The sequence below is a fragment of the Nematolebias whitei genome, chromosome 3 (assembly GCF_014905685.2).
Source record: "Nematolebias whitei isolate Nwh7 chromosome 3, NemWhi1, whole genome shotgun sequence".
Taxonomy (NCBI): Eukaryota; Metazoa; Chordata; class Actinopteri; order Cyprinodontiformes; family Rivulidae; genus Nematolebias; species Nematolebias whitei.
In genome coordinates this window covers 19,310,262-19,329,122 of record NC_056500.1, presented here as the reverse complement: position 1 = coordinate 19,329,122, position 18,861 = coordinate 19,310,262, and the positions used below count along the sequence as shown (strand labels likewise).

The 18,861-nt window shown below is 37.5% G+C and overlaps 1 protein-coding gene across 1 annotated transcript; it reads left to right on the top strand.

Annotated features, from left to right (window-relative positions):
• Positions 1-8,835: 8,835 nt before the first annotated feature.
• lpar3 (lysophosphatidic acid receptor 3) lies at positions 8,836-17,045 on the top strand. Its single transcript, XM_037674607.1, has 3 exons — positions 8,836-8,892; positions 9,593-10,347; positions 16,523-17,045. Exons 2-3 carry the CDS (start codon positions 9,606-9,608, stop codon positions 16,849-16,851), a joined length of 1,071 nt encoding a protein of 356 aa, XP_037530535.1. The 5' UTR covers positions 8,836-8,892; positions 9,593-9,605; the 3' UTR covers positions 16,852-17,045.
• Positions 17,046-18,861: the final 1,816 nt, after the last annotated feature.

Sequence of the window (18,861 nt, the reverse complement as noted above, 5' to 3'; positions counted from 1 at the left end):
TGTGAATTTATACCAAAAAAATAACTTTACATGTCTAAGCTTTTTTTTTTCTTTCTCCGAACATCAGAAAATTATATCATTTAAATACGTTTGTATCCCAGAGTGTGGACGAGCCTTTATTTTTATTTAGCTACATGATACTTTTTGACCACCAAGAAGTGATGCACAAATTTAACTTGCAAAACATTTAGATATCAAAGTGGGTTTTATGAGGGTTGCCAGAGTGCTCATGTCTGCTACAGCAAACAAATTGATGCGATTCTTTATAGTGCTTTATCCATTTTATTTTATCCTCACATAAAAAGGCAATAAAATGCTACTGCAGGCTTAAAAAAAATGTATCTAGCATATTTTACACCTTGTTGCTTCTGTAAGATGTGTGTTTTCTGGTCATTCCTTTCCAATGATCCAATCCCTGCAAGATTTCCTCCACTCTGTGGTTTGGCTCAGTCCTACTCTGTCTGAGAGCAATGAAATTAGTGGTGGGAACTATGCAGACACACCCAGTGATGGACTGATTACAGAGAAACTGAGGCTGAACACTGGGAAGAACCCCCATCACCTCCCCCATCCACATACACCTCCTGATTTCCTGTGTAATCTTCCAAAGAAAAACAAGTCCTGTTTATCACTGGGGCTCTGAAGCATCCAGAAAGGTTGTATGAATTTAGTGTCTCTTTGGAAGGCTTCTGAAAAATGCACAAGTTTAAAAAGACAACTTGTCTTTTATGTGGTGAGACGTGTGGTTCAGAGTTTCCCTTGTGTGTTTGGGTTTGCTTAGAATTGCCAAACGCTATTTCCTCTTTCATATCAATTTTTTATTAGTGTTCTAATGTGACCACTTTCCTAATGTAAAGGCGTGTGCTCGTTTTCTCATCTGATCCTATACAAACATTTTCTTCCTCCTAAACTTCTTTAAATTTGTAAAGATTCAACCTTGACGAAGTCACAATTTCTTAAAAAAATAAAATAAATTCTAAAATGTTAAGCAAATAACTTCATTCTTACGTTTCGTTTTAGGAAAAGGTTTTTCCGTACACAGACCTCCTCAGTTTTGGTCCAGTTCCTTCTATTGAAAAGGAAAAAAATGTTCAACCAAGTGCAATAAAATGTTTACCTCATGATTGCACCAGAGTTTCAAATATTTGTACACACTGTTAAATACATTTATTGTCGTATAAACTTTGAGGGGGGAAATAGAACTATTAAGAGTTATCAGCATTTTGAGGGCAGCTGTTTCAGCTCACATGTCTGTTTTTTATATTTAATCAGTCATTAAGACCAAGCCTGGATTCTTTCCCGTTTCCTCGAGAGCTGTTTATTACCGAATTATCCAGGTTTTCCACTCTGGATGTTTAAGTCTTTAAGGAAGTGTAGTTTCTGTTACAGAGCCATTACGTACAGTAACTGTGTAATGCAACTGAATAAGCATGATCATCTTGTGGAAATTAGTGGAAAACCGTTTTAAAATGACCAAAGTTCTGTCGTTAGTCCTTCTGTCAAATTGCACAAACTCAGTAATTGGAGATAATTGACGCCTCTTATCTGACTAAATTGTGGGTGTATGAGCGTCTTTGTTTCAATGCTAAGGCAACAATTAGATGAGCAAACGTGATGCTTCACTGAATGAAACTTTATCCAGATGCAACTGGCTTTTTTAATTCATTTTTTTGTTTAGTTGTATTACTGGAGCGGTTTTTAAATTCAAGTTAAAGTCTGATTAATTTGACTTATTTAATGAATTATTTAAATAAGAATCTCTTAAAATAGAAGGTCCCCAATTAAAAAAAATAAAGCTTTTTAATAATCAGAAGTGGCTTGCCTTTCCTTTGGCTTATTTTAGTTTTTTTTTATTTTTAAGTTTACAGTTGAATTATAATTTGCATCTCTCACTTCATCTCCTTTGGTTGTTTCAGTGGTTGAACCCAATCCAGCACTAAATGTTTTGTTCTGCTTTGTAGTCTCGAGAAGAACCAAATGATTTGAGGGGATTTCCTAATTTAAAAATGAATAGTATTTTCTCTTCAGGTGCTGTAATACAAAAGCACATGGCCACTTTAAAAAGGAACTGGTTGCTCAAATTGAGACTTGCAACAATGATCAGACTTTTGCAGGAGTGATTTAAACTATTGTAGATTTTTGTAAGTAAACTGAATGTTGTAATGGAAGTGTGACAGTAATGATCCCTGCAGCAACTACACACTCATGCAAATATTTGTAATGCGTTTGGCTAAAGCCCATCTGGTGCATCTCATGGAAACTGTGTGGTGTTTCACTGATCAAGCAGCTTGGCTCAGAAGTGGATATTGTGTGAAAGTTATGCTCTGCAGTCAAAAGCTTGGTTTTGTTTTCCAGCAGAATCTTAAACAACTTCCCTCTGAAAAATATGAACATCCTCAAAATATGTGGAGGTTTGTGGAAGTGAGAGGATGAATAAAACAATCTTAAGATCATAAATGGTTAAAAATGGTGTGTAACAGCAAGAGCCGTGATGTTTGAAGTCTACGAAACAGCATATTAGGCTTTGTTTATTTTCTTTTTATCTAAATGGGTACAATTATTTTTCAGAAATGTAAGCCATTTTTATCTCCATTATTTGAGCATGAAAACAAAACACCCAAGAAAATGGGCATGCTTTGACAACTAACTTCTGCAAAATGGTCTGTAATGACGTTTGCTAGGAATTACCCCGACAGCAGCACTGTGTTTATATATTAAAAGATAAAAAGAAGGAAATCGTACCAGTTTGAACGAGCAGTTTTTGGTTTGAATTTGAGCCCTTTCGTAACAAGTTCAATGAAACAAAGTGACAAGAAGTGCCTCAAATAAGTCTGGGTGTATCCAGACGTGACCCACCCTTCCTCCCCGCCAACCAAAAAAATAAATTATCAAATGGAATTTCTAATCTGTAACAAAAGTTATGGATCAGGGCAGGAATGTCCAAACTTTTTATATACGTAGGCCAAAACTATCAAGATGAAAAGACTTGTGGGCCACAAAAATGTGAATTTTACTCTCTACGTGAATAATATTTTGGAGAAAGGACAAAAGTTTACAAATTTTGGTGGAGAAAGTTTAAAATTGTTGTAGATCCAAAACATATAAAGCCTCATAAACACTAGGCTTATATTTTTTAATTAAAAATTATTTGATCTGTTGGGTCTATGTTTGTTGTATTCTTGTGTTTGGAAAGTTCATTTTACTCTGTTCTCGGCAACAAAGGCGTAATTTGAGTAAGTCTCCTTTTTAAAAACGGGCCGATCAGCCTTTTGGACCATGGATGGCAGGAAGGCTGATCGAATTTCTGAAAAAATCGTCCAGCTGTCAGTCACTACAACAGATTCATAGTAGGTTTGATAAAGTTGCTCAACTCGTATGCAGATGATACCATGTTATATTCATTTAAAATGTCCAATTTCTTTCTTGCAATATTTTATTCCTGCAATATTTAGCCAAGTTTAATGAATCATTATCCAAAAGTCTCCTTTCTGGTAGAAATCAGTAAAGGGTTTTGGTGCTTTGTACCATGAAGTGAAAATAAAAAGATTATAGCCAAATGTTTGTATTTTGTTTAATGTTGCTCATTTTGAGAAGCTCGTTTTTCAACTGTTTTGCTGTTAAACTTAAACATTATATAAAAAAGGATTACCAACTAATTAGCAGAAAGTCTGCATCGACCTCTTAAGCCTGCTGGCCAAAATGACACCATTCTTAAACTGCAATTGTGGGTCGCACAAAATCACTCCAAGGGCCGCAAATGGCCCCTCGGGCCGCACTTTGGACTCCCGTGGGTTAAGGTAAATAAAATGCTAATTCTGAGCAAAACAGAGACAAATGTTTCTATTATGGAAACTGGTGGAACCACTGTTTTAAAGTAAATTTATACTAATAAGTAATCGGATTTTGGATTTTAACATTTTATCAAGCTTGCTTAAATTAGTTGCTGGTAATTTTGGTTAATCTGCACAGTTTACATTTAAGATGTTTTCTTTTTTACTTGAGTCCTTTTTTTTTAATTCAAGGAACTGAATACACAAGAATATTTGGCTAAATTCCATTGGAAGTCCTCGTTTTACATTTTATTTTATTTTTCTTAAAGATGAACTAAACATTTTTGATAAAATTGGAAATGAAATAAAAGGTAAGTTCTCACTTTCCCTTCCAGTTCTTTAAAGAAAATCGTGTCCACAGCTCTTTTGACGTGGGTTCATATTGCAAAATGTGCAAGCTGCATTTCACCTGCACAAAACCATTCGAGGTCAAAAATAGCATCAGATAGCCTGCAAGAAACACGTTTTTCATTTAGTGCTGCAACTTAACGATTGCATACACAAAATGCTTTTGTGTAACTGGATGAACATAAGAGGGAAACACATATATCCCTTTCCACTTAGCTTGGTGGGACATGTCTGGAAAAGCCAAGACAACACCCAGGGGGAATTGTAATCAGATGCTTATTCACCTCAGCTGACTCTTTGATGTGGAGGAGTGATGGCTTCACACTTTGCTCCCCCCTGATGATGAAGCTTCTCATTTGGCCACTCCATGAAGGAAACTCATTTTAGCCGCTTTTATCCAGGATCTTGTTTAGGTCACAATGGATCGTCTCATGGATATAGATGGACCAATAAATCGAGAGATTTGTCTTTTAGGCTCTGCTCCTTCACCATTCCAAACCGGAGCAATGCAGTGATTACTGCAGCTGATGCCCCCATTTATTGATTCATCTCCCACTCCATATATCTCTTGTGATCACATTTCAGATATTTGAACTCCACTTGATTCTCCACCTTTTTCTGGTCGATTTAAATTTGTTTAAGGATTTATGGTAAAGCTTTAAAACCACATTTGAAGAGCATTTGTTTAATTCATGTGTAAATTAAACCCAGTAAAATGTTTGACACAAACAAATCTGTTCATGTTCACTTATGACAATGTATCAAACATGCTGCTTTTATAGAAGAGATATTTAATACTTTGTGTGTATGTGTGTGTTACAGACTTCCAGCAAATGGTGTCCAGTGATGATGAAGGCTGGGCCGTCTCTCGATGTACTGGTTCAGGGAGCAGAAGACTGGGAACAGGATCTGATACAATCTTGCAGATCCAAGTCTTTTGCTGCAGAGTCCTGGAAACTGGAGAGTTACACGAGTACAACGTGTGAAGTGCAATATGAAATGCCAAAAGAAGCTCTTCGTGCAGGACGTAAATCTGGACCTTGAGCTATGTATTTAAAACTGGAACTTTATATTAGAAAATATTTAATCTGTGTTAATATCCACTGGATTTCAGTGTATTGTGTGAAAGTTTACTGGGTCCGTTTTAAGGTCTGAACATGCCGAAGAAATGTATTCAGGGTTTTCTGAATCGAGCTTCGCATCAACTGCAGCTGTGTAACATAATGCATTGCAAAATGTAATTTATTTTTCTAGTGTTAAAGTAAATATAGCTAATAAAGATTGTCATACTAAATGTGCTTTTGTTTTTTTACTTTGTGTCGTAAGTAAATCGTGAAGTTAGGAGAATATGTAAAAATTATAGAACGGTGAATTTTATCAGTGCACGGACAAAGTTTCCGTAGAATTGAAAAAAAAAAATCAACGTCAGTAATGAGACTATTTTGGTTTCTCACCAAAACTTGACCAATTCAATGCTGCTGGTGGAGATGATTCTGTCAAAAATAATAATGAGAGAACAAATTACAAGTCTGATAGGATTCCCCCTGTGTGAGCAGCATTCACATTCATTCTAAAGCAGTTCAAAGCAGAGTAGTGATCCAATTATCTCTAATATAAACATGTTTTGCCACGTCAGGGATTTATTTGAACCATTCCAGATTTAAGCTCATGATCTAATTAAAGCATCTGTGAATGGTTTCATATAAAACCCAGGAAAAGACACTGGATCAAGTGGGAACGTAATTACTCATGTCAGACTTGTGAAAATGACTTAAATGGACTGTACTTGTATAGCGTCTTTCTGTCTAATCAAGATACTCAAAGTGCTTTACAACACAATCTCTGCCCTCATTTACCCATTCATACAGCACTCTACTATATACAAAGAATAATCAGCGCTTTATCGCATTCTTACACCAATGGGATGCACGTCGGAGGCGATGAGGGGTTGTGTCTTGCCCAGGGACACTTTGCATGTAATTGGTGATGGAATCAAACCACCAACTCTTGCATTGGAGGAGGACTGCTCTAACCACTCAGTCACAGCCACCCTGACTTATTGTGACTTACTTTTGTCCTACAGTTGTTAAAATGTTAATATAAGAAAATATTCACTTCAATTAAAAAAAATACTTTATTAATCCCAATGGGAATTTAAGTGTTGTAGCTCATCATCCTGGTTTCATTCAAGAGTTGTTATAGATGCTGATAGCTGTGGGCAGGAAGGATCTCCTGCGGCGACTCCGAAGGATCTGGCCACAGATACCGATCCGTCCACCCACATCCAGCTTGCTGTCAGATCCGGTGGTCCTCTCGGTCCAGCAGGACTCTCCAAATGCCGGGCAGAATTGCTCCCTGAGCAAAGGTCACTCCTCCCAGCAGTCAACAGTAAGTGACATGTTTCTATACAATGACAAAATTTGTGCTCTGCATTTAACCCATCACGAGATACACCCAGGTGGTGCAGCGGGCAGCTATGTAAGCTGTTAGAGATTAGGTGTCTTGCTCAAGAGTACTATGATGTGTGGGCTTGGCAGGGAGTTGAGCCTGCGACTATCTGGTTCCAAGTCGGCTGCCCCACCTCTGCACTGCAGCAGCCCCCTAAAGCTTATGGCACCTGGTATTCCCAGGTGGTCTCCCTCCCGACCAAGAACTAACCAGGTCCGACCCTTAGCTTCCGAGATCAGACGAGATCGGGCGAGTTCAGGGTGGTAACTAAATTTGACTTTGAGTAAAAAAAAAAAAAAAAAGGGGTACTGTAACCTACCACTAAAGGCAAAAGAGCAATTTTATTTTTGTTGGTTTGTGTGTGTTTTTTTTTTTTTTTTTAACAAAATATAGTTAGTTTATATCTTAGATCCTTAATACTGTTTTTTTTTTTGTGTGTTTTTTTTTACAATTTATATTTTGCTGTTGTTAGATAGATGTAACTGTTTCCCTGTGTACACAGTTCCTGTCCATCTCGTGTGCCACATGTGACGCAACTGACAATAAAGAACTTTGAACTTGAACTTCTCTTACCTTGATTAACATTTGGAGTCAACCACAATCAAGATGGCTGCCACAGCCAAGAAACCTTAGCAAACACAAAATGACTTGTCATGTCATGTCCAAAACAAATGTCAGTTTTACAGACACTGGGCTATCATTTGGTGTGGTAGTAGCTGAGACTTATTCCTATGACATACTCTGAATGCTTTTAAAACTGGGCTATTAACTGGAGTCAACGTTATATGTTGGATAAATATCTGATCATTGTAATGTATTTTAATGAAATGTTCAGAAAACAATTATTGGATGTACATCTAACAGCCATTTGGATTCACCTCAAATCAAGATGGCCGTCACAACTAATCAACCTTAGCAAACTCATAAATGGCAATGACTCATGCACAATATTCACAATGCTTGACTAAAAGGGCTGTTACTCTGTCCATTTTAAATGTAAGATTTTGATTTAAAACTCACATTAAAGGGTAATATGCATTTCAAGGAATGCCTGACCTTTAATTTATCAGATTTTGATTAAATAGAAAATTATAGTATAGGCAGTCAAAATAGGACTAGAGTGGGTTCTTTATTTGTAGTTTAGTGTTCACGGAAGGGGTTGAGAGATATAAACAAGTCAAAACTGGGAAAAAGTTTTAAATAATAAAATAAATGAAAAAAAATTGTACTAAATCATGACTGGTTTGAAACATTGGCCAAACAAGCAGCTGCAGAGTGACCCCAGGCCAGCAGGGGGGGCCAATGAGCACGTACTTGTATACTCACATTAAACAAACTCAAAGTTTATTATTGTATTCCTAATGACAAAGTTATAAATACATGCTCATTTATTAATGTCTGCTTCTTGTGCCTTAGCTGAATCACCTTTCATGCGCAATGTAGATATTTTGCTAACAATCTGGGTTCACTAATAACTAAAAGCAAAGTTTTAAGCAAAAGTTTTGCACATGAGTTCTACTACAACAATGCCACGTTCATTCATTCAACCTTTATTTATACAGGCCAGTCTCATTTACAAGAGAGACTTGTTTTAAACAAAGAAAACTGATGAGGTACACACATTAATAAACATTCATATAAACGCATACAGCAAATAAAAGAAGTGATATAAAACAAGCTACATTATAAAACGGTGTAAAATACTAAAAACAGGAACTGATTTTTGCATTGAACTTAGTTGTTTAAAATCCCTTAGGGAGGTCAGATTTTTTTTTTCCCCCAAGGTGTTCCACATTCAACAGTGTTCAGAAAAGTGACTGATTAATATGCCTTTTTATATTAAATGAAAAACACTGGAAACATTGCTTGATTTGACAGCAGTTGGCTTTAAATGATATGAGGGGCCCCAAGTGAAATTCTACTGAGGGGCCCCGTACAATCTAGGGCCGGCCCTGGACAGGAAGCAAACGACCATGAACCACCAGGTGAAGCTCAAAGATCAACCCGATCCTCAAACAAGTCTTAACGTTATATGTAATTGTGGCTCATGATCAGTGCGTGGGTGCGCATGCTCGTCTCGCGCGGCCTCAGCTGGGACTGTGCGCGGTTGACACCCTTTACGTCACGGTGGGCAGAGACTCGACGTGAAGCCTCCTGAGCTTCAGTCGGCTCCTCTGTCTGCAGCTGCGGGAACAATGCTGCCATGCCGGGGACCCGCTCCGCACGGACGCTTTCGCAACGTCTTGTAGTGTAACGCGTCACGCAGGTAAATTCACCTGTTTTCTTTTCCCGCAGAGACTATTTCTTATTTGTTTTATGCCGGTAAATATTGCTTTCTGCCTTACTTTATGGCTTTACTGTTTAAACGAATGTACTTTTGTACTTTTGAGTAAATCTGGTCGAACAAGTTGTAAAGTTGCGTAATGACAGAAACTGTGTAAACTTTTGTCTTGGCGCATATCTCTGTCCAAGTGTGTGTAATCAGCAAGACCTTCCCTCAACTACTAGTTTCCTGCTCGTTTTTGACATTATTGTGGATATTTTCTAACCATAGGCTATAGAAATAACCCTCAGTGGGACTGTATCCTTGTTCTACAGTTTTGTTGTCTGGAGGAATTCATTCTTCAAGTTATTTGGCCTTGAAGAAAACTACTATGATAACATGATCAACCTTTCTTTCATCCGGTAGTCTTAATCGCCTGAACTTTGCAAATATAGCCTCAAAGACTTTGAACGCCATGCCTTGATACATTTAACAGTTAATGAAATTAAATACTCATGGTGTAGTAAACATTAGGACCATTGTGGTTTTGGCTTTAGTGCTACAAAACATCCATTATTCAGTGGTAATACACTTAAGAAGTAATGCCATTACAAACCAGAGATGAGTGATGCCAGTAAAGATTGAAAGTGATGTTTTTGCAAAACTCAGCATTTCCATTCTAAGAGTTTCTTTCACTTCACAGATTTACCAATACAATGGCCCAGCAGAATGTAACCTGTCATTTCAAAGAGTCCATGGCCTTCTTCTACAACTACAGTGGTCAAGAAGATAAATGGGACCGAACTCAGCTCATCCTGGTCCAGGTCGTGGGTTCTCTCTTCTGCTGTTTCATCTTAGTCTCCAACTCCATGGTCATAGCTGCTGTCATCACCAATAAGAGGTTCCACTACCCTTTCTACTATCTTCTGTCCAACCTCGCTGCCTCGGACTTCCTCGCAGGCATAGCATATGTGTACCTCATGTTTAACACTGGCGAGGTGTCGCGAACGCTTACCGTCACACAATATTTCATCCGCCAAGGACTTCTGGATGTCAGCCTTTCTGCCTCGCTGGCAAACCTACTTGTTATAGCTCTGGAGCGCTACATTTCTGTTATGAAATGGAAAGTTCATAGCAACCTGACAAAGAGAAGGGTGACCCTGCTGATCTGTCTGGTTTGGGCCATCTCCATCTTCATGGGGGCTGTGCCCAGCCTTGGCTGGAACTGCATCTGCAACCTCAGTGACTGTTCCCAGCTCGCTCCCATCTTTAGCAGGAGCTACTTGGTCTTCTGGTCGGTTTCTAACCTGGTGGTTTTCCTCGTCATGGTGGCAATCTACTTGAGGATTTACGCTTATGTGAAGAAGAAGATTTCAACAATGTCGCAGCACACTAACGGCTCGATCAACCGCAAGAAGACTCCCATCAAACTCATCAAGACGGTCATGGTTGTGCTCGGTAAGGGCTGCTCATGCAAGTGTTTGTGCATAAACTCCAGAGATGCATCAGTGAGTCAGCTGTGCTAAACAGCTGTGTCTTTTTCAACAAGTTGTCACTTAGTCACAAGCAGATGGGTATTTGCTAAACACACTGGGTTGCATATATATATATTTTTTTTTGTGAAATTAACCACAAGGTTAAGAATGCAAGTGAGTTTTAGGAATTAACTCATGCTTGTCCAGTATTTTATGAAAGTTAAAGCAAGTGTCAAAACTGCAATGTAGGGCGAACATATGATTTTCAACTTTTAAAGGAATTGTTTGGGTATTTTTTAAATAGGGTTCTGTGGAGTTGTTATCGGCAGTCAGTATGTTACCTGCAGTATAGAGCAATCAGAACAAGCTCTGTTCGGAGAATCAAGGAGTTCTTATCGGAGTTGAACTAACAACTAGTCTGAGTTCAAGACAACTTAGAACTGAAAACTAAAAATTAATGCAAAGGCGATTTTTAAGCTTTTACGCTGTCAGGTTTGAAGTAGTCCTAAATGTGTCCATATTTTTCATGGTTGCTCCTAAAATACTTTTAGTTACATCTTTAATTTATATGTTCATTCACTGCTTCTTCCTTTACTTTTTAAACCTCAGTATTCATCAGTTCTGTGTTTTTGTTTGAAGGATTTCAGATGTTATTACACTGTAACAAAACTAAAAGCCCCATCATGCAGCAGTCCCGTCAGAAGGAATTTACAGTCGTCCCTCGTTTATCGCGGTGGATCCGTACCTTGAAGCCCCACGATAAATGAAAAACCACAAAGATACAGTAGTCCAAGTTCAAGTTTAAGTTCAAGTACAGTAAACCATATATTAAGGCTTTAGAAACCCTTCCCACACTCTTGGAATGTTCTAAACTTTTAAACTCATGTCATTTTAACAACATGTGTTACTAAATTTTACTTACTAGCTTGGCAGAACAGCAACAGCTCTGGTTCTGGTCCAACTCTGTTTAATTCCGACTCTGTTCACTTCTGCAGACTTATCCTGCAGCAATGAAGCCCACAATCAGTCCTCTAAACTCTTAAACCTACAAATTTTAACAACATACAGTACTTGTATGTACAGGAGCTACAAAATTTTACTTACAAGGGCTCTGCAGAACAGGAGGAGCAGCTCGGTTCCGTCCGACCCGATAGATGACAAAAGTCCCAGTGCAGCATGACTGAAGCCCACCGCTGCCGCTCCAGGAGCAAGGCTGCCCAGGATTTATTCCACCCCCTCTGGCCCAGTCTGGATCAGCACCACGCAACCAGAACCAGGCTGAACTCTGCAGCCATCTGTTCCCTGCAGCTCCCAGGATCCGGGTCACACTGAGTCCAGATCACCTGCAGCCCAGCTACTCAGCAGTGAAGATACAACTTGAAGGATGAGTTCAGCTTCAGAATAATTTGATACTTTCCTGCCAGTTCTGTGAACTTATTATCGTTACTTCTGACTTTGGTTGCAAAACTTTCCCTCCGTTTTGCAGCAAGCAGTGTTGACTTCTGGGAAGTGAACTGATGGCTTCTGGGTAACGTAGTTCTTTAGACTAACAAAACAGTGAAGGCTTAATGAAAGAAAACTACAAAATGTCAGCACTTTTTTTGTTGTTGGAAAATTTTATGTACATATACAGTACTGTACAGTACTTAAACAAACCGTGATAGAGTGAGTCCGCAAAAAATGAACCACAAAGTAGCGAGGGACTACTGTATTGTTGTACATTCAGCATTCCTTGGAAAAAAAAATTGCTCTGCTCCTGAAACTGGTTTGTTTCAATTATTTGAATTATTTGAGTTTGGCTGAAAAACTATAAAATATGTTACTTTGAAATAAATTTGACATTACCCTGTTAGTTTTGGCAATTCATTTAGGTCTTAAATTTCAATCATAGTGGTCTTTAGAAGATTTTTAAAAGTCTTAGGTTTAAATTCCAGAAACTTGCAGATACCCTGTTATACAGAAGTCTGCAGTTATTTCTCCTGAATACCGATGGAGTCTGGAGTGTGTTACTTGTAACTGTCAATGAGAAAAATTGTTGCAAAACTAAACACTTCTGGTAAAATCGGGAAAAGTAACTACATATTTCTTTATTTGATGGTTATTCTTGCTAGATAGAGTTTAACATTGCCTGTTAGAAAAACATTTCACATGGAACAAGCAACACTTTTCTGTGTAGTCATGGATTTCTCTTTATGCAAAAGTGACAGCAGTTTAATAAAATAGTCATCACAAAACTACAGTTAAATTTTAAGATGCCAGAAATCTGCATTGAAATTGGCTTGAATAATTTATTAGCTTGACTCCTCTGAAATCTTCTACAAATTAAGATTATCCAGACTGTTGTCTACTGCAGGTAAGATACTGACTACGGATAACCCTTCAAAAAACCCCACTTCTAAAAATCCAGACAATCCTTTTAAACCTAAAATCTAGTTATGAGCTTGTTGTTACCCCTAGATCAACACAAAAATATTTTTCTTCAAAATCATTCCTTCCTTTTCAAAAAGCTCCATTTAAAGTATTTAGTGTACATTTATTTGAATTAAAATCAGTTTTGTAAGTAGTCACTGAGCCAAGTGAAAGCTGTTGTTAAAGGGAGAGGACTTGCCACACAACCAATAGACTCTTTCACGACACGCCTTTGATTCCTAAGTTTCATCACGCTAACTGTGATCATACTTGGACACCTCATTACTGTTTGTTTCAGCGTACGGAGCAAAGGCAGCATGATGTGGTCATTTTACCTACCTTATAACTCTGTTTTTGTGTTAACAGTGGCTTAGATTTCCTTTTGTTTAGGATTTGCAACAGAATACCTTACAATGACAATGGAGCATTTAAATCATTTCCCACTTTGTGTTTTTCATTCATAGGAGAAGAATATGGCTGATCTCCTTTTGAATCACCAAATAAGGTCTTTAGAGGCCTATCCTGGTTTAAATGGTGTGCTTAAGCTTCTGGATTTAGAAATCTGACTCAGATTGAAGCTGTTTCATACAGCTTTGTAGGTGAGCTGTTTTCCCTTCAGTGATTTCAGCTAAAAACATGCATGTGATAGCTGTTTTGTTGCACCCATCAGGAAAAAAATAAAGGTCTGTAATTTTGGGTGCTCATTTCATCCGTCCACAAGGCTCCAGTCTGTACTGTATGGAGCACAGGAGTTGTTTGCCAGTGTACACCCTTTATTCAAACTGCTGTGTAATTATCTCTCCCTGCAAGGACGCAGGCCTGTGTGGTGAACCATTCACCACATTGACCTTCAGTAAATGTCCCCTCCTCTCTGACCTAAAAAGAAATACTATATTTTACAACTCTGTCAATTGTTTTCAGATGCACATTTCTATAGATTGTGCATGCTCTGGTGCTCCAAAGTTTCTTTATGCTCACTGTAAATCTGCAGACGTTTCCTTCAAAGCTTTCCGTTTTCTGAGATTGCTTCAGTTACTGGGGGGGGAAAGGCCCTGGTGAACTTGTGAAAAAGGAAATACTGTTTCCATATCGGAGAAGGAAAGAATGTCAAGGAATGGGTTTAGCTGCACATCTAAAACAATATTTTTTAAAATAGTAATAAGAGTGAGTGAAAGTGTTCAAGACAAAGCTCTAAGGTGAACTGGCCAAACCAGTTCAGAAGCGCATGTACAAGCTTCTTTCATGAGCAGAACTGAATGAACAAAAGCAGAAATTCTGAATTAAGTGTAGACCCGACAACGTATTTGTTTCTCTTCAAAAGGATCCAAGTTCAAAATTGGAAGTCCATTTTATAGGGTCTCAATTATTAACTATTAACTACTAACCCATTTACAACTCAGGTCCTGGTATTTTGGCCATCAAAGGGGGCAAAATAAATATAAAACCACTGTTCAGCTAATTCAATTCATTTCAGTTTATTTATATAGCGCCAAGTCACAACAGAAGTCAGGACATAGAAGAACAGAAGAACAGGAGATAGCTTTGTGTTTTTAACTGCCTTTAGGTTTGAAAACTCAAAACAGAGCTCAGCTATTCTATTAGACACATTTAATCTGTTTCTACATGTCCAGAGTTGGCCTCTGGTACCCTGCATTTGTTTGTTCTGCTGAACTAAAGCCACACAGATGCTGCTGGTGCAGACAAGTTGCTACCTGCAGCCTCTTCCAGCTCTTCAAAACTCTTTCGGAGTTTGTGCCCAAACATGTTTGACATAGTTGACTAATTTGCGTTTTCAGAAGCAATGTGACACAATTTATTAGTCAGCAAACACACAAAGTTAAAAGTTGGAGGAAACCTGTTGACTCATCTGACACTCCTTCATCCAGTGATTCTTCAGATTTGGTAGAACGTGTGATGTGGGTGGCTTTGATAGACTTTGTTTTATAACATTGTAGAACCTGGGCCCTATGCAGACAACAAACAAAATGGTTAAGAAAATGGTAAACAGGTAACCACATTTCATGACTAATTTCTGACTATTCCCAGATGGAATGCATGTTGCCTGCAAGTGTTTTACCCCTGTAAAAGAGGAAAGATGAAACAGACAAAGACACAGTGTTACTTCTGTCACATCCGGTGTTGTAATGGGCGAGTGTTAGTTTAGACATAACTAATCGAGACACGATCGGTAAATAAAACTCTTCAAACATAAACTTTGAAACTGTATCACTCTCTAAAGTCTATAAACAATTGTAGTCAGAAAAGTAACATTAAAGAAAATGCATTTAAAACATATTATTATTCTACTGCATCATTCTGTGACCTTTGAACTGCAAGACCAGAAAAATTGATCATAGATCGCTAGATCAGCAATCACAGTGCATCCCATGAATTTTACTTCAACTGAGGAATGAATTATGATGCGTTTTTTCCATTTACATTTCCTACATATTACCATGAACCAAAGGCAATTTTAGCCAAATAATACAAAACAATATTGTTTTTCTTAATGTTTTTTTTTTTCTGTCCTTTTTTTAAACTGCAACCGTTTTATAACCACTACACAAGCTTTCAAGCCAGAGTTTTAAAATAAGATGCATCAACTGATGTTGGCAATAGTGGAGTTTTGATCAAACCTGAAACAAACAAAAAAAAAAAACATAATCTTGTGGTTTTGCAGTATTTTGCATGATCAGTAGAGTATGCGTTGTGAATGACTCTCTGCTACTACCACATCAGATTTTAGCTCAATGTCTCTAACATTGACTGCATTATGTCTATGTTTATTGTCTACAAAAGTTAAGGTACCACTTTACAATAAGGCTCCCCTTATAGATGGCTAATAAATAGTTTATAGATATGTTATTAACTCCTCTATAAGCACTTTATAAATCATTAATAATTGTTTATTATGCATTAATTAAGGGTGACAGAGAGACAAAACTGACCAGTTTCTTGCCAAATAGTGAGACAAACCTGCCACCTATATATTTTATCTAGAGTTGTTATAATAAACATTTCAGACTAAGTTAGTGAGCACAATAAGCATTTGTAAGCCTAATTTTTTAAAATATAATATTAGTTGTAAATACTTATAATGCTGTGATAAAGTACAACAGATGAACAAATGAACAGATTGGGCTCACTATTCTGCAAGATACTGGTCAGTTTTGTCTCTTTGTCGCCCTTAATTAATGCATAATAAACAATTATTAACAATGTATAAAGTGTTTATAGAGGAATTAATAATGTATCTATAAACTATTTATTAGCCATCTATAAGGGGAGCCTTATTGTAAAGTGGTACCAAAATTAATTAGTTATAGATGTGCAGTTATTAATTTCAGAGTTTCCTTGGAATCAGTCCAGTGGTTTGAAGGAGATTTTGCTAACAATCAAACAGGATTGACTCTTAACAGTTAATAATGATGTTAAATTGTTTGTTGAGGGTGAGACTCTGCTACTACCATGCAAATGTTTGGCTCAATATTTGTAAAACTGTCTGAATCTTTGTGTATTCTGAGGTAATTTGTTGGTGACGGGCGGCCATCTTGACCACCACACACAGAAACACAGGCAAAACATTATCTCTCTGACTTTGATTTTCAGTGACAGGTGATAAATATATGCTATAAACTCATGCATTTTGTGTTTTCAGCATTAATCATCAATTTATGAGGCTTACAAATGCATTTTACCATACAGATGCTTAGAAACATATGTAATTTTCTAATTATTTCTGTCTGCAGGGGCGTTTGTGATCTGCTGGACTCCTGGTCTGGTAGTCCTGCTAATGGACGGTCTCAACTGCCACAGCTGCAACGTGATGAAATTAAAACGCTGGCTGCTGCTTCTGGCCGTGGCCAATTCTGTCATGAACCCCTGCATCTACTCCTACAAGGACGAGGAGATGTGGATCACTTTCAAAAACCTCCTGCGCTGCATCTGCAACGGCACTCGGCGGCAGCGGTCGTCTAAGGCCAACGCCAGGCCTCTGAACTCTGGTCACGATACAGTCACTAGCCAGCCGTCCTCAGAGGAAACCAAGCCCGATGATAACGGGGTACTCAACACATGAAACAATCGCGTGTGTGTGATGAAGAACTTCAGTCCAGACTGGAGTGGATATACTACATGATGAAGATACACACTGAAGCTGACTTAAAGGGAAGGCACTATCTCTGTGGTTTGTGTTTTACCACAAAGTACAAGATTCTTTTTTATGGAGACACTGCAGGCCATTAGGTCCAATTAGGATCCAGAGTCATGTTTCCGAGGAGATACGGGAACGTTGTCCACCACTAAATCCCTTAATGGATGCCCTGTTTTGTTGGACATCTTTGGACGCATAATTCCCATTTTTGTGTTGTGAGATTCCAGTTTCATCCTGTTTTTATGACTTTATCAACAGATCAGTTTTTGTTGATTTAAGGATGGATACTACGCTCTAATGGCTGATAAAAGAAGTGTGCATTACAGCTTCTTCTTTTTTTTACCCCTGGAAGGGTAGAAATCAAAAAGGAACCATATTCAAATGCATATTTGCTCAGATTCTCTTGTTTGATGCTTGTGAAGCTTTAGAGGGAAAAAATATAGTGGAGAAATAAGTAAAAAGAGTAGATTTTATTCTTCGCATAGGTCGGACACAGATGATAACTAGTGTAAAATACTGTAATCTGATGTACTGTAACACTACTAAGATATTTTTTTCATTACTTGCTTTTGATTTCATTGGTTAAGTCATCTACTGAAGCAGACACTCCTTAAGGAAACTGACGTGTTTTTCCTGCAGCATTTTTCTACATCCGCTTCATGCTGCAAACAGCTGCTCACCTAAATACGACATAGCTGGAGAATGATGATGCATTGCGCCATATTCTTCCTGGAATCTTGCTGTATGCAATCTGTGAAACTGAAGAAAACGTGACAATGATGTTCCTCCCACACCCACACACACACACATGCAGGTAGACTTGGAAGCTGAATCATTGACAAAGTTCAAATGACGTTTATGTCGCCTGTACAATATTTATGCCATCCTGCTGTAAAGGACTCAATGTAATCATAGCATTTTAGTTGATTGTTAATATTCTTGTGCACTCTGACTGTTAGATTTTTGTAAATCATAACTATTCGCTAATTTTATGTACACTTATTTGACAAATGTTTCTTTCTTTTTTTTTTTTTTTTACAAATTAAATGATATGATAAAGAAACTAAAAACAGCATTCTACTTTTTTAATTTTTCAGAACAAAATGAATAAAACAGAGACTAGCATTCAACTGCCACCAATTGATTTCTGGACTTCTGTTATAAAATCTCAATTTCATCGCTTAAGTTTTAAAACAGAATGTGATCAAATTGCAGCACACAAAAATAACTTCCATGCAGCAGTTTGTCCATTTTTATGGTTATACTTCTCAGTAATATGTTGTGTTTATTTATGAATTTTATTTATAGAGCAACTATAACAATAAAAAAAAAAATTAACATGCTTTAAAAATATAAGAAGTGACTGAAACCTAACTACCTTTTAAGGACATTTACTGAAGTAATATCAGGGCATAATGGTGGGAATAACTGCTAATAAAAGTTGATACATTTTTTTGTAGCTTGTCCCACTTTTTTTAAAAATAAATTGAAGTAGTTTTTGTTCATCCTTGGTATGTGATTTTGTTACCACAACACTGCAACAAGTTACAGATTTGAGTGTTTTCAAGGTTTTAGCAAATCTTCCAACTTTTCAGGAAATAGTGTGTAATCTGTGAATCATTTACAAGATAGAAGTCCTGCATACAATGCACCAGTTTCATTGTTTGATTAGCTCAGCATTGATTTGGGACAGATGGGTAAACCAGTATGAAGAAAAATCCCTCGCTCACAGTAACAGCTTCGTTTGCAAAAACCAAGAAAACCTAAAACAACTAACTTTAGGCATTATTATTATTTCTTTCACCAAATGGAGTTTCAGACATTTCATTAAAATATTTCTATCAGACAGTTGTAAAAACATTCCTCAACATTCAAAGCAAAACACCATATCCATCCATCCATCCATCCATCCATCCATCCATCCATCCATCCATC